The sequence below is a fragment of the Nannospalax galili genome, unplaced genomic scaffold (genome assembly GCF_000622305.1).
Source record: "Nannospalax galili isolate Female #2095 unplaced genomic scaffold, S.galili_v1.0 scaffold760, whole genome shotgun sequence".
Lineage (NCBI taxonomy): Eukaryota > Metazoa > Chordata > Mammalia > Rodentia > Spalacidae > Nannospalax > Nannospalax galili.
Window position 1 is genome coordinate 563,026 of NW_008347555.1, and position 16,659 is coordinate 579,684.

Sequence of the window (16,659 nt, forward strand, 5' to 3'; positions counted from 1 at the left end):
AAAACAATTTAAACAGTGTCTCATTTCAAAAGAGAAGATTCAAGCAGACTTAAGAAAAACCAAAGTTCAGCAAAAAAAAATCTCAAGACTGAACACCTGGGATTCACTTACAGTCTTCTGGGCTCCAAAGGACTTGGGCAGCTTCACTTTTCTGACTCTCCAATACACTGCACACACATCTTGTCTCTAAAGCTCAGGCTGACCCCATTCCACACATGCTGCTGCCGCTGATAGTCATCCCATGGTCCTGACATAACCAAAAAGCTGGGGTCTCCACTGAAACTGAGTCCACACTTTCACCAATGGCCTCTTCTTGCCTCTTGGAGTGCAAAGCCTCAGATTCTCTCCATGACCCCTTCAATCCTGGGGTCTTCGCTGCAACTGAAGCTGCACTTTCACCTATGGCCTTTCCTGGCCTCTCAGAGTGCCAAGTCTCAGCTGCTCTCTGTGACCCCTTCACACTTTCAACACCAGAACCATGCAGGAGACTCTTACATTACCAAGTCCTGCGCTTCCAGCTTGACTGACCCTGAGGAAATACCTCCCAGAAGATTTCACCACAGTGATGCTGGTCTCTTGTTACTTACAGCTGATTTTTCAGCCCCAGCTAACCAGCATCAATTGTCCCAGTAAAGCAAAGGTTTTGCTTCAGGTTCTGGTCTCTTCTTAATCACAGCTGATTCTTCAGCCCCAACCAACCAGAACCCACAGATTCTCAATCCAACATCTCACACCAACAGCCCTGATAGTCTCTGATTCTCTTTGAAGCTTCACAAGCCAGGCCTCCATCATCTACAACTCTTTCACCATAACTGTTCCAAGCTCCACTGCAACAAACTCTGAGCATGCAATGGCTTTTCCAGCCCAAAGTTCCAAACACTTCCACAGTCCTCCCCAAAACACCAAAGTCAAGTCTGTCACAGCAATACCCCACTCCTGGTACCAGTTACTGTCTTAGTTTATTTCTTCATTGCTGTGACAAAATACTCTGACCACTACCAACTTGGGGAGGAAAGGGTTTATTCAGCTTACAACTCCCAGGTCGCAGTTCATCAGGGAGCCCAAGGTAGGAACTCAGGGCAGGAACCTGGAGGCAGGAGCTGGAGCACAGGCCATGGAGGAATGCTGCTTACTGGCTTGCTCTCCTGGCCCCTGCTCAGCCTGCTTTCTTATGAAACATAGGCCACCTGCCCAGGGTGGCACCACCCACATCACTCATCAAGAAGATGCACCTCAGACATGGCCACAGGCCAGTCTAATAGAGGCAATTCCCCAATTGAGGCTCCCTCAACCCAGGTGTGTCAAGTTGACACTAAAGCTATCCAGCACATGCCCTCATTCCTAAAGTTAGTAGTTTATAAAATTGATTGAAACCACTCTGTGCATGACTCCAGAGTTCAAGCCCTTCACTCCTTTGGTCTCAGAAACAGAAGACTGAATATGGTATTGGCTGGGTGTAATCATAAGTCCTCTTCCTCTCTGGAACTCTCCTTTTCAATGAAAAATAAGAGATGGAGTTATCCATCCTCCTTATAGCAATATTTTGTGATTTATGAGATCTATCACATATGAAAATGAAGGAAATCAATGAAGGGACTGTGAAGTTAGCTTGAGACCTTTGCAATCTTGGGACTGGAGTGACTGCTCAGTGGTTTAGATTGTACAGTGTTCTTACAGAGGACTGGAGGTCAGTTCCCAGCACCCACATCAGTGGTTCACACTACCAGCAACTCTAGCTCGAGGGGATCAGATACCTCTGGTCTCTGCTGGCATCTGTACTCATGTGCATATACCCCACAGTGAAACACACACAGACACAATTCAAAAATAATAAAAATAAGTCTTTAAAAATATTTTTATTTTACGTACGTGTGTGTGTATTACCTGCATGTAGATTAGTGCACCCACGTCTTGTAATGCTGTGGAGGTCAGAAGATGGCGTTAGATCCCCTGGAACAGTTGTTAGCTGTTATGTGGGTGCTGGGAACCGAATCCCTGTCTTCTGCAAGAGCAGTCAGTGCTCTTTCTTTTTTGGTCAGTGCTCCACTGAGCCATCTCTCCAGCCTCCATAAATCTTTTTAAGAAAGAGTACTAGCACCCGGGAGGCAGAGGCAGGTGGATCTCTGTGAGTTCAAGGCCAGCCTGGTTTACATAGTGAGTTCCAGGACAGCTGGGGCTACAGGGAGACCCTGTCTCAAAAAGACCAAAAAAAAAAAAAAAAAAAAAAAAAGAGAGAGAGTACTGATCATCTTTTCTTCTCTCTTTCCTTCACTGACCATTTTGCTGATCTTGTTCTATGTTTAGATACATTAAGGATCCAAAGACTCATAGAACACAGTCCTTGACATGCTATCTGCTTGCATATGATAAAGGTATATAAGGCAGATGGTAGCACAGAGTGGGGTGGGGTTAATTCTATTAGGCATGCGCATGTTGATGGGAGTGGTAGTGAATATGTTGTGGGAGGGAGTGAGGTATAATGCTGACCTGGGCCTTGGGGAATGAATAGTTTTCCGTATGAACTAGGTAAAAGCTAGACTTCCTGGATATGCAGAAGCAGCGAGAAGTCGAAGAGTGTGCTGAAGACAAGGAGTTGGTCATCAGGCTATCAGACTAGCTAAGCAGAAGGAGCCCATGAAGAGCTTTGGAGTTTATTCTTGGACATGGCCACATCCTTTCACTTTGTTTTCAGAAAGCTCACTTTGGCTATGGTAGGTGAGGAGGCAAAGGGTGTGGATACCATTAGGAAGCTTGGCAGTGTCCAGGTGATTCACAATGAAGACTTGGACTTAAGGTATTTATAGCAGAGTTAGAGAGGAAGGAGATGGATTAGAGATTTTTAAAGGCAAAACCAAAGGACTTGGTAATTGATGGTTGAGACGAAAGGACTTATTGGACTGGATCAGGTGGCCAAGTATAAAGTGTTACCATTAAGAATTGTAGGGAATTTGGAGTAAGGAGGGAGAAACGCTGCTGTTGACTTTGGATATACAGCTTGAAGTGTCTCTTAAGACAGCCGGGAAGAAAGATTCAGCTCCCACCTTCCTTTCCCCAAGAGCTGTCCCAGCCCAAGTCAGTAATCTTTGGGCCAGTTTCTCCGTGAGGCCCAGCCAGGAATCAAACTCTCAGAGATCTCACTAGCATTCCTGAGCTTGACATCCGTCAACGATAAAAGCAGTGTATTTAAAACTTCCTGGGCTCTCTGATAAAAGCGTGGATTGTGGAATAGATGTGTGTATCAGCCACTGGCTCCAGTGGAGCAAACTCTTCTGCCTTTTGCAAGAAGCAGATTACAAAGAAACCATTTTTCCTGGAGCACTCTCCGGCCTTGACAGGCTCTGGCTCTAAACTCGCTCCCAAGAGCGCCCCCTCCTCTTAGGGAGCCGATTTTTTAGAAAGGAAATGGGGTTGTATAACGTTCAGCCTGGTTCCCGCTGACAACTGGAGCCCTGAGTTTGGGCGGCTGGACCCTCTTCTAATCATCGCCTCTCGAGGCAAGACTCCTTGTAGTCCCAGTCCAGTAAAAACGACGGGACTGAAATCATCTCCCCTCTCAACTCGAATATCCAGCGGTCGCCAGGCGGTGGCAGGGCCGAGCACGTGGACTCATGGGGGGGGCCGCTTCCAGGGTCCTCTTAGGGAAAAAGAAGCCCCGGAGGCAAGAAGCTGGCGCGCCATCCCGGTCCTGGCAGAGCTCCCTGGTACCTACAACCTAGGGCTCCAAGGCAGGGCACGCCCTGTGTCCCACTCCTTTGTGCCCGAGACGCTTATTAGAAGCCGCTATCGCTTCTTCACCTTCTCACGCCACTACCCCTACTGTCATGCCAATGAATCCCAAGAGCAAAGGTGGCATGATTCCTCCCGCGCCCCTGCGGACTGAAGGCGGGCTCTAAAGCCGTGCAGTTCCGAGCTTCCCCTGCAGAAGCCACGCTTCTCAGTAGGTCCGGGAATAGAGGGGGCGCGAGAGAGCCAGTGGGCGGGCGTCCCAACCTCCGCATCCTCCTCCAAGTCCTGGCGCGCGGGGAGGGAGCGCTGCGCCGCGCCGCGGTGCGCATCGCGGCCCACTTGCCGCCTGCCCCCTGCCCTAGTTGGGCCACCTCCCCCGGCTGCCGGTGGAGGGCTACAAGGCGCTAACGTTACGCTGTTTCCGGTTTTCCAGAGGGCTCTGTTTCCCCTCCCAAGGCGGCGGCGGCTGAGCGGCAGAGCCCCCCAAATGGCCTGGCCAGATGCGGCAGGTTTGCTGCTCAGCGCTGCCGCCGCCACTGGAGAAGGCTCGGTGCAGCAGCCACAGCGACAGCAGCAGCAGCAGCAGCAGCACCAGCAGCAGCAGCAGCACCAGCAGCAGCGGCAGCGGCGGCGGCGGCGGCAGCGGCAGCGGCAGCAGCAGCAGCAGCAGCGAGAGCGGCGGCAGCAGCGAGAGCGGCAGCAGAAGCAGCAGCAGCAGCGAGAGCGGCAGCAGCAGCAGAAGGAGCAGCAGGAGCAGCAGCAGCAGCAGCGGCAGCGGCAACAGCAGCATCTCCCGTCCGGGGGCGCCCCCAGAGCCGCGGCCGCAGCCACAGCCGCAGCCCCGCAGCCCCGCAGCCCAGAGAGCCGCCGCCCGCTCGCGAGCCTCAGCCGCCGGCGGCATGAGGCGCGACCCAGCCCCCGGCTTCTCTATGCTGCTCTTTGGTGTGTCGCTCGCCTGCTACTCGCCCAGCCTCAAGTCGGTGCAGGACCAGGCGTACAAGGCACCCGTGGTGGTGGAGGGCAAGGTACAGGGACTGGCCCCAGCCGGCGGCTCCAGCACTAACAGCACCCGCGAGCCGCCCGCCTCGGGTCGGGTGGCACTGGTGAAGGTGCTGGACAAGTGGCCGCTCCGGAGCGGGGGGCTGCAGCGCGAGCAGGTGATCAGCGTGGGCTCCTGCGTGCCGCTCGAAAGGAACCAGCGCTACATCTTTTTCCTGGAGCCCACAGAGCAGCCCTTAGTTTTTAAGACAGCATTTGCCCCGGTCGACCCTAACGGTAAAAACATCAAGAAAGAGGTGGGCAAAATCCTGTGCACTGACTGCGGTGAGTCGCCGGTTCCTTCTGCTAGAGAAAGAGAGAAGGGGGGAGGTGGTGGCGAATGGGGGTGGGGCAGGCGGAGAGGTGCTGCAGGTGCCCAGGCCTGGCAGCTCACCGCCGCTTGGGGGGGGGGGGGCTTCCCGGGGCAGGGCGCCTGTCGCGGGTAGGTGAGGGGGTTGGGGTTGGGGAGAAGGAGAACCAGGCTCAAAGTGTGCCAGGGGCGAGAGCCGGTGGGGAGGCGCTGGCCTGTGCCAACAAGGATCTGCGGCTGATGTATGGCATGTGGGGCTGGAAAGCTGCCATCATAGCCCAGTAGCGGAAGGGAAAACAGTGAGGTCCTGGAGGTACTGGCCTGAGGCTCAGTGAGTCAGGAGTGACCCTCCGAGGCCTTGCCCGCTCCGCTCCTGGGGGGCCTGCCTTGCCCAGGCTGGCTGGGTCTGCAGGAGCAGCTGGGCAGACTCCCAGGCTGTGAAGGCCTTCACTTACAAGTTCTCCTAGGGAATGATCGCCCCGCCCCCTCCTTCCTCTCCCGGCTCGCTGCTCTGCTCATCCACACCGCTGGCGCAGGCAGAGTTGGACTTTTCTGCTACTGTTTTCCGTCTACCATGTGGCTCTGGGTTTTTTCTCCATTGTGACTGCCTGTCTTTGCTAAGGGAGTAGTCCAGCTTTCTCTTAACCTCCAGGACCAGCGAGTAGACACCTCTTTTAGGGCTTTCTGAAATACTAGGTCTTGATGAAGATGGGGTGATGAAACAGAGTAACTTACTTCAGGCTGTAAGTTCAGCTCTGACATCTTCCTGGAGGGATGTATTTGACGGCATCTATTTTCATGATGTTGGGTGCTGCACAGGAATGCAGGTGATTATAAACAAAACACCAGTCTGGAGATCTGTGCAGCCTGGAGGGAGCGAAGGTCTCTCATTTGGAAGTCAAAGAAATGACACCTTAACAGCATTTTCTTCAGGTCTCTGAGTTCCATACTCATTTCTCAATAAGATATTTTTTTAAAAGACTGTATTTGTGGTATTTAGTGTGACTCTGGACTGTTTGAATCCTTGAATTGTGATAGATATCCTGAACTCTCATAGAAGTGGATATATTTACCAGTTTATCAGCTGAATCTGGGTAGTGTAGACAGGCTTGAGTAGCAAAATGTGTGTAACAGCTAGTTGGAAGTTTTGCTGCCTTCATCTTTCTAGATCATTGTCTTTGACTTTTGGAAGCTTCCCTCCTCCGCTCTAAGAGGCAAATTTTAGGCAGTTAGTTGTGGGAGTATATCTAAGCACTATGTTAAACTGTGATCACTTTAATGAGAAGAATCTTGAAAGTGTATTAATCAGGAGGGGAAAAACTCCAGGGAATAACAGCAGTTTATGGTTCTGACATTATTCTAAGCAATATTGTTGATTGCCTTTTAATGTTGGTTTTATGCTTTGAAACATTTTATGATGACAAGTAGAAACCAGCTAAGAATTTCTAATTTTTTATTCTATTAAATATTTTATCTGAAATCCCTTGGGGAGCTGTGGGACTGTATTATGCAGCTGGAGACAGATAGTAAAAACATGTATTGAACCTTGTCCAAGGACGGCTTCTGTTTTGATTGTTGGGGAATTGCTCTTGAATAATGCACAGTACACATCTCTATATGATCCCTCCTCAGGACCTCACAGCCATTGTCAGATGAGCCTCAGAGTAACAGGCTTCTCTGCCCCCTAGTTTCTCCTTTTCCCCATACAATATGCTGATCAATTTCACCTTGTTGGTTTAAATAAGCATTTAATAGTTTTAACAGTTGAATGCAGAGATCATGAAAGATTTGAGGTAAAAAAATGTAGTCTGCTTTAGACTATGGACATCTCATATTATTTATGTGTAGTACAGTTCTTGCAAAGATAAAATTTAGGACTGCAATCACTTGTAAAGGGAGGGCCCTCACACATCATAAATTATCAAGGAGCAGGAATGTGCATGGCAGTAAATATTTTAGTATGCAAAAAATGCCATGAATTGATAGTGTAGAGATAGACATCAGTCAGAGGAGCTTTAGAGAAGAAGATTAGAAGCCAAAGGGCATTTTTTATAATTCTTTTAAAAAATATTTTATTTATTATTTTTATGTGTATGCTTGTATTACCTCCATGTAGGTAAGTGCACCCCTGTCGTGCAATGCCCATGGAGCATTTTTGTGAGCGGAGAGTTGTGAAATTGGAGATATTATGACAGAATAGAAACTGTATTTTCTTATTTTCTACTATGTGGTTAAAGAAAACATGTACTGTAATGACATATTAAATAAGGAAACAAAATCATCCTAACTAACCACAACACCTTCCTTGTGCTCAGCAGGAAATAGCTAACACATTCATTTTCTGTTTTCTATTCTAAAGAAAACGCTGTGGGCCACAGGGTCATTGGGAACATTTTCTCCTTGGAGCAGATTTGACCATTGCAAAAGAGGGAAACTGGCACTTGGAAACTGTCATTGTAGAGGTTATATTGAGCAACTGGGGCTGAATTGTTACTTTGTTTAGCCAGTTTCAGCTCTGAGTTGTCTGGGCTCTGAGAGGTGTTGTTTCTAGGGAGGTGGTCTAGAAGCTGTGTTGGTGGAGACTTTGAGATGATGTGCCTTATGGAAGGATGAACTGTGCACATGCCGTAGTAATATCAATGCAAGGTCGTATTGGACCCCTTCTAGTAGGTCCTCATAAATGGCTAGTTTCAACTGTGAAATGTTACCTAAAAGTGTGACCTAAGGTGGAGAATGGGAGTTAGGGGCTTTCTGGAATAGCAATACTTACCAAAGGGGCACTTTTACAGATCTAATGTGTATCATTTAACCAAAATTATTACCTCTCATGATAAAGAGTTGAGTAAAATCTTTGCATTTCTAAGAAAATTGCATACATGTAGATGTTTTCTGTGCTTTTTGTAGAAAGGAGAGGAAAAAGATAGAAAGGTCTTATAGGGACTAGCCTAGCCAACTCTGTGCCACACTGATAAGCACCCTGTTCTGCAAACAGTAGCACCACATCCTAAAAGATGTGGTGGCACATATTTTGGTAGAATTAGGCCTATCTTGTTGCTTTCATGCGTGTTTTTAAGCTGTTTTCTAATTGAATAGATACACAGATAGAGGGAGAGCGTTTCTTCCTTTGAGACGTGCTGATTTGCAGTTCTCCAGAGCATAATGTGCTTCTTGGGGACTTTTAAATTAATAAATATAAGTGGCACCTATATTCACATATTAGAGGAAGGTGGTTCACAAAACTCAGTATAGCAAAAGTTGCTGCATATTTTTAAAATGCTGTTTATTTAAAGAATCTTTTCTTTCCAAGCCAGCTGGAAAGCCAGCTGTGCAGCAGCTTGAAGATGGGAAAGTGAAACTAGATTAGAAACTGACCAGTCCACTGGCTTGGTGATCGATTTAGGGACTGAATTGACATCCTACTGCCATTATTTCTTGTGGCTCCTTTCCTCTGCAGAGTGTAATTTGTGGGGTTAGGAACAATATCTTATCTTTGAGATCTTCTTTGTCTTGCCCCTCCCTCACCCAGTGTTTGGTACTTAGCCTGGTGTGCAGAAGGACTCTAAGTGTCTTTGGAGTGGATGGAGTCAAGTGCAAGCTCACAAAGGGAGCTTCCAGGTTCATGTTGAAACAATCTCAACTCTCTGATCTGTGACACCAAGTTCTGTGCTGACAAAGCTGAGTTCGATGATAGCCTTTACTTGTCACTATGGGAACCCCTTTGTTTTCCTTCTTTTTTTTTTCCCAAAGGATCCCTTATCAACTAGAGTGCTTAGCCACAATATGCTTAATCATTGTGCTGATTAGTGCTAATGGGATTTGAGTAATAGGGAAGAAAGGTCTTACTCGAGAAAATCTGCTTTTGGGGATGTGGGGGGATGCAGATTACCACACCCCCACTCTCAAATTTAAACAAAAAGAAAAAAAACTATTATTTTGAATTAACAAACAATTTAGCATCTTGGAAGGGTAAACCATCTAAGTGACTAACTTCCTCCTAGCTTCCAATCAAGGCAAGCATAGTGCCTCCCCACCATCCTTTATTATCCAGGGCATTTTAATTTTATTCCCTAATAACAGTATATCTTAAAAATAAAACTATATTTATATTTTTGTATAAGTAGCACAGTTCTTTTTTGTTTTTTTGTTTTTATTAAATTTTATTGTATTTCATACATAATATCTCAATCTGAATCATCTTTATAGCCCCGTCCTCACCAGCACTCTCCCACAGCCCCCCCCCAGTGAAATCCATATACTCTGTCCTGGGTGTTAAGGCCCACTGTGTCAAGTCAGGGTCCCCAGACATTCCCCAAATAGCACATTTCTTATGGCTCAGAATTCAGAAAGTATGCAAGAGTATACAGTGAATCTTTCCCCCTTTACCCTGCCCTCAGCTACCCACCTCTAAAACAATTTAAAATAATTTAGTTTTGAGACATATCATTCTCTGAAAACCATTTCTTTTTCAAAGTAGTCTTTTAAAAAAGAAAAAAACAGGTAGAGAATGTTAATTTTTCCATTAAGTCAATTTTATGGTAAAATTCTTCCTAGGTAATAGTCCAAGATCTTAACTACTTGGTTTCTATTTTATCTGAGTCCTTTTTTATCTCAAGTTATCTAGTCAATAGATGTTCTTTCCCACTTAATCCATAGCTTACGTCACAAATATAATCTTAAGATCTGAAATGAAAATCCCATCTTCTTTTTCAGATGCTTTGCCTATTCTATGACAGTGAATGTTGTGAATCTTCACTGGAATGCTCAAGGGAGTCATTCAGAAGTTTGTCTCTGAGAGTTAGGGATGGGGTTGCACCCCTACAGCAATTCCTACTGCTTTGCTGGCTGGGTAATCTCTCAGTAGAGTCCATGTGGGAAATCCCAAAATTCCATGACCAGAAAGAGAAAACCACCATGTATGGCTGTTTAGATTTTTATTTTGAAACTGAAGACCACAGTTGTCCAGGAAGAGTTTGATTTTAACCATATTTGTGCACTGATGATGACTCCAAGGGGATTCAGTCACTGGAAAACTCTTACGATGTACATTGAGGTAATTGATTAGAATGTAGTATTTAAATTTCTGAGGATTAGTGCCATTTCAATAACTAGGGGAAAAAGTAAATATGCCAATATCTAAGCAGCAGGAAATCTTAACTCTCTAAGCCCTGTTGGCTTAGTGGCATTTGGTGATTCTGAATATCAGCTTGGGAAAGGAATGGTGATGTCAGTATCAGTGGCATGTCCCTCTGTGCAGTCTTTAGAAACTGGTTTTTGGATTTTTCATTTCAAAGGTTGAAGTGTTGACAGTAAAATCTGTACTAACACTATTTTGAATTTGGATGTATGCATGTGGAATGGGGCTCCTTTTCTTCTGGGTTTCTGATGAATTAAGCCTCTCCTCTCATTTTCATTTGGAATCTGTACATAGAAATACATCTGGTCTGTGAATTTCAAGGGCTGATATAGGTAACTCTTCCGAAAATTGAGGGAAGTAGATGAATTGACTGTGGAAGTAAAAAATTATGACAGGGTTGAAAATGTCTTTTTTTTTTTTCTTTTGGGTACACATTTAGTTTTATTGTAGCAAAGTAGCTTTCACTTTTAACGTTTAAAACTGAGCATTATCTTTCTTTCTGGTGAAAACAAAAAATATTTTAAAAATACAAAATTACAATAGAGAACATCAGTTCTAAATAAAATACTATCCCATTAAGTGGCAGGGCTCTTGTCATCACTAGGAGACAACTGTACTTTAAAAGTGTTATCTTGACTGGGCGTGGTGGCGCACGGCTTTAATCCCAGCACTTGGGAGGCAGAGGCAGGCAGATCTTCTTTGTGAGTTCCAGGCCAGCCTGGTCTACCTAGTGAGCTCTAGGACAGCTGGGGCTACAGGGAGACCCTGTCTCAAAAAGACTAAAAAAAAATTATTATCTTGAACTACAAGGATGTTCTTTAAACAACACCATTAAGCATACCAAAGGAAAAGCCATATTGTCAAAATGCCCACTTAATCCAACCAAACATCTCAAACCCGCCCTTTGCTGAAATGCCATTTTATGAAACTAGACTTTTTTGTTTGTTTGTGTTTTTGTTTTTAGACAGGGTCTCCCTGTAGTAGCCCCAGCTGACCTGGAACTCACTATGTAGACCAGGCTGGCCTGTGAGATCCACCTGCCTCTGCCTCTTACGTGATGAAATTAAAGGTGTACATGCCTGGTAAGGTAGATTCTTTCAATGATAACAATACGTGGGCCAGGCCAGGAAGATGGCTCAATGGTTAAAGGTGCTTGCTGTCAAGCCTGATGACCTGAGTTTGATCTCCAGAATCAACTCCTGTGAGTCACCCTCTGACCTCATATGCACACAGTGGCATGAACACACACACTAAAAAAATAAAGAAATATAAACAGAATAAAAGTAATAACAGCCACAGGTAAATCCTGCTGAGCTAGACGACAATGTGAGACTATAAGAACTTCTGCAAATGGGGAGGATGATTAAAAGGCAGTAGGAGACCATGAAGAAGCCATGCTGATACCCAGGCAAAGAGTTGGGATGCTTTTGCCAATCTAGGATCAAAAAACAAATTCATACTGATTGAATTCAGTTGCTGATAATAGGCTGTGATACTTTTGATAATTATGAAGTGAAGTTGAATCCAGGAGCCTTTCTTTGGCCAGTTGCTTCAAGGAGAGTGTGGCATATGAGCTCTTATCTACAGTCACATTCCCTTCCCACTTTGTACATGCAGTGAGAGCCAAATACTTCCCCAGGGACCTTTTCTGGGACAGAGGCCCAGCATCTCCACAGCCTGTAGTTCTTGTGTAAGTCACTCAGGACCTGGCTATGCTACCAGCCTCCTAAGGTGCATGGGAAAGGGTTAACATTTCAGTTTTCCTTGCAGATGTTTCCAGAAGGGCAGAGGCTCAAGGTTTCTGTGTCTACACTAGTAGACCCCTGCCAAGATATGATGGGCAGGTTTCTTTGTATGCTCTCTAGATGCAGCATCCCTCTGGCTTTCTTTATCATTCACAGATTCCCTACCCTGTTCTAAGGACATTGGCTCCTCTACCCCTTTCCTTCTTGATGTGCTTTATAAAGATTGAGAATGGACTGTCTTTGTCCACTAGGCTGAGATGTTTTACTTGGCCTTGATCTTGATATTGGCCCATCTAAAAAAAACCAAGATGAACTAACTAAGAACTGAATGAAAGGAAGGTCACTGCATGGCTAAATACCTGATCCAGACTATGCAATAGTCAAGACATTATTAATTCTATTGTAGCAGTGATGTGAATTGTATCCCAAAGGTTTTGTTATTTTTAAAGATTTAAAATTTTTTCATCTCTTTGTGTAAAATAAAATAAGTATTTCGCAAGAGTTGTATAAGCTTAGTTTATGTTATCAATGGGTTTATAATTCAGAAATAGAAAGATATGATGGTAATTCAACTTAGACTATATGAAATACTATGATTTATGCCAATACAGTGCCTTGGGGAAGAGAAGACTACTAAAGGAGTCTTACTGATATCTTACTGACTACATCTGTTTAGAGGACTGAAGAAGGTTTCTTGGAGAAGTTTGAGATATGATTCTAATAATGAAAGATAGATGAAGTGAGAGGGGTTTAAGGATAGAGAGGAAGAATCAATTAATTAAAATCAATCCATGCAGAGAGGGCAGCATTCCCAGTAGTGGAGGGGTATGTCTGCAGTTCACAAGATGACAAGAAAGGGAAATGGTAAAGGAGCATGAAATAGGCTCATAAGCTTGTTCTTAATTGTGTAAGCAGCATTTGAAGTTAGATTTAAAACAGCTTGGGAGTGTTTGGTGGTTACCCATGAATGCCACTTGTATGTGTTTTGTCAAATTTCATATTTCATGTGTTATAATGGCATTATTAACTTCATTTCCAAGTTACTTATTGCTACTATACTCATCCCTCAATATCCAGGGGCATTAGTTCCATGACCCATCATGAATGCCCAAATCTGGATATGCTCAAATCCCTAATGTAGAATGATTTAGTGTTTGCATATAACCTACACATACCCTCCTAAAACCTGAGATTATCTCTAGATTATTTCTAGTACCCAATCTAACGTAAAGACTATGCAAATAGTTGTTGTTCTGCATTGTTTAAGGATTAACAACAAGACGAAAGCCTGTGTGTTCAGTGCAGATGCAACTATCAGAGGCATAGCTGCATGGTACATAGTCTGTTGATGTATAAGCCACAAGTTGGGAAGGGTGAGAGAATATTAAAAAGAAATTCTTTTTGGTATGGTGATGGAGCTAAATCCCAGGGCTTTATGAATGCCAGGCAAGTGCACTATTGCTGAGTTAGAGCCCCAGCCCATATTTTTTAATGTTGGTTTTATATCTTGTGATCCTAATAAATTTACTTCATTCTAGTGACTCTTCTTTTTTAGATTCTTTGGGATTTTCTATGTACATGATCATGTTGTCGGCAAAAAAGTTCACTTTTTCCTTTCTGTTTTCCATTTCTTTCCTTATTGCACTGGCTAGGACTGCCAAGTACAATGTTGAATAGGAGTGCTGAGAGCAGACATCCTTGTTCTATTCATGGAGGAAAGCATTCAGACTCTCTCACTATCAATTATGATGGTAAATGAAGGTTTTTGAAAAAGATGCCCTTTTTGTTAAAAAAAAAAAAAAGCCCACTAAAAACAATGTAATGACTAAGGTCTTAAGCTCTGTAATAAGACCAACCTGGCTTTGAAAATAATCTTTTGTATTTTCCAGATGGGTGGTGCTGGGCAAGTTACTTTTCATGCCTTAGTTTCCTATGAAATGGAGATGGTGGCAGTATTTAGTGAGATAGTGCATATAAAATAGTTAACATATCACTTGCTCAATATATGTTTATTTTTGTGAAAATCTTATTAACCTAGACTAATGTGAGCAGGAAAAGCAGGTTAAATAAAAATGGGAAGTTTTAGAAGTATACTGAGGATAGCAAAGGATGGCAGGGGCCTTCACAAACAAATATATTTTTCACCTAGATTGTTTTAGGCTGGATCTGTGGTGGGGTCATGAAAAGAAAATGAGTGATGTATGCATGGTCTCATTTTAGGTTAGCCCATGAGAGTCCCTGGGTATGAACACTGGTCCTGCAGAGGTCTCAAATAGGCAAATCGTCATGTACTCCTGAGTATGTGCTGGTCAATTTTTGGAGAAATCTGTAGTAAATACTGTTTTTCTCAGTTTCACAAATAAGAAGATGGAGATGCATACTTGTCAGTGTCTCTCTCAACATCTCATTACACTTATGGGGTAAACGAACTTTTGCAATCCTGCCAGTCCTGTGCTTTGACTTCAGCAGGTTGTAGCTTACATTTTACAGCTGTCAGGAGGAGTTGCTGAAAGACCTTGGAACATGGCTGACAGCGTCTATATTTTCAAAGCAGATGCCCTGACTTTCCCTGATTTGGGGTTTCCAGATTTAGGGATGAGATCCTTCTCTCCCTGTCCTTGCTTCTGTAATAGATCTGATCTGGTAGTTGCTAATAGATGTAGAGATAAGGTCCTGTAGCAAGGGGCATCTTTGCAGTGTGTGGGTTTTACTTTATTCTATTTAATTTGTTAATTGATGTGTGGAAATATAAAATTTTGCTCCTGGGGCTGGAGAGATGGCTCAGATGTTAAGAGTACTGGCTGCTCTTGCAGAGGAGGAAGGTTCAGTTCTCAGCACCCACAGGGCAGTTTACAATCTCCTAACTCCAGTTCCAGGGGATCTGACACCTTCTTCTGGCCTCCACAGATGCTGCATGCATGTGGTATATTTACATGCAAGCAAAACATTCATACACATAAAATATAAAAATAAATTTAAAATCTTTAAAAATTGAAAATTTGTTCCTTAAGCACTTATAGAACAAGATTCCCCACTTTGGGTTCTTCCTTTTTGCTGGGTACCATTAACCTACAGGTCTTTGTCTGGTCACCAATCCACTGACCGCAAGAAACATTGTTCAGTTCTTCTTTATTCTTAGAGTCTTGGTATTTATCAGTATCACTTCCTGACACATCACTTAGTGCTGCAAATTGTTAGTTTATCTCCCTCCCCTGAGTGTAAAATCTTTAGGGATAGTAATTTAAATATAGGTAACGAAATATTTGATTGCTGGCTGTTATCACATAAAACAGGCATCAATAAGCCCATTTTCTTTTTCTGCTGACCACTTTTCATCCTAGACACATTTCAAAATCACTCAAATGACAGCCCCAGACAAGGGACTAGAACAGTTATGGAAGTGACTTGAGATGCCTTGATAAGGCAGCGCTTGGTGTCTCTGCTGTTTCAGTTCAGTGTTTTTCTTGACACAGTGGTTTTTGTTGTTTTATAAAAAGTTTCACTGTGTCACCCTGACTAGCCTGGAGTTCACTATGTAGAGCAGGCTGACCTTGAACTTGAACCATTCATCTGCCTGCCGAGTGCTGGTACTACAAGTGTATACCTCCTTGCTTGATTAGTTTCTTCATATTCTTGCAAGTAATTTTCTTTTCCTGAATTTTAGAATTATTTCTTGGTAGTTTTCTTCACATATGCCAATATTTTGGCATGTGTTTCCTTTTTGTCTCTTGGTAAATTGGCATTCTGAAAAAAACCTACCAGTTTCACATGCTACCTGGGCTTTTCAATTCTGGTCTCTCACAGGAATGTCTAGCTGTACTTGTTTATCTGACTTTTTCTTGCTTCAGGATGAAGGCCTTAAGAGGTATGGCCAGGCAACATTTCTACAATAAGCTGAGATTGTAAATTCAGAGTTGGCTACACCTTTTTGCCTATGAGGCAGCTTGGGGGCTTCTGGAAGCAATACAGTTTCGTAGGCCATCGTTTGATTCTAAAGAGGGGATTTTGGAAACCGTTTCTTGCTAATGTGTTCATTCTCTCACCATTTCCTTGAGGCATTCTCCAGATCTGCTTGGCTGAAGTACTGGGTGGGAAAGCAGGAGTGTGGTTTCTCCAGATGGAACTCTCTTCTAGCATAGTACCAAGTCCCGAAGACCACTGGTCATGACCTTGCAGGAGGCTTTGGCATTCAGCTTCCCTGAGCTAGAATTCCTTCTACTGGTGCCTGGGGCCATGGGCACTGTCTCAGGGTAGCTCCATGCTTGTTCAGAGTACTGAGATTCACAAGTACCACCTAATTGATGACTCTGTTCTGGGTGGCTTTGTGTGGATTTAGAGAGGAAAGGAGGCTTTATTTACTGTCAGGATGGAACCAGTAGATTAAGCAGATGATCATTCTGTCTGAATCCAACTCTAGGAGAGAGAAAACAGCAAGGCTGCATCCAGAGCTCCTTTCCCAGCTTTGTTGGTTGATCTGATTTCAAGGAAAAGATAATGAAAAGAAAAAAAAAATTAAAGCGGAGGGGCAGGAGTGTCTCATACCATGATACGTTCCATTTGTCACAGAATGAAACCAAGGGCAATAAATATTTTCTTTGAGAGGATACAGGTGATTCCCAAGGGAGCCTATGTGACTGTTGCTTAGTTGGTCTCTCTCTCTCTCTCTCTCTCTCTCTCTCTCTCTCTCTCTCTCTCTCTCTTATTAA

At 44.1% G+C, this 16,659-nt stretch overlaps 1 protein-coding gene across 3 annotated transcripts in view; it reads left to right on the forward strand.

The window, feature by feature from the left end:
- The first annotated feature begins 4,017 nt into the window (after nt 1-4,017).
- Nucleotides 4,018-16,659, forward strand: part of Nrg2 (neuregulin 2) — a 220,416-nt gene continuing 207,774 nt past the window's right edge. For 2 of the 3 annotated variants that reach the window (XM_008844280.2, XM_029568902.1), the window contains exons 1-2: nt 4,018-4,353; nt 4,480-5,049. In XM_008844280.2, coding sequence (XP_008842502.2) covers nt 4,227-4,353; nt 4,480-5,049 — 697 coding nt within the window. In that variant the 5' untranslated portion in view covers nt 4,018-4,226. Of the gene's footprint in view, nt 4,354-4,417; nt 5,050-16,659 lie in introns of all 3 variants that reach the window. The other variant, XM_029568901.1, reaches the window with a different exon arrangement.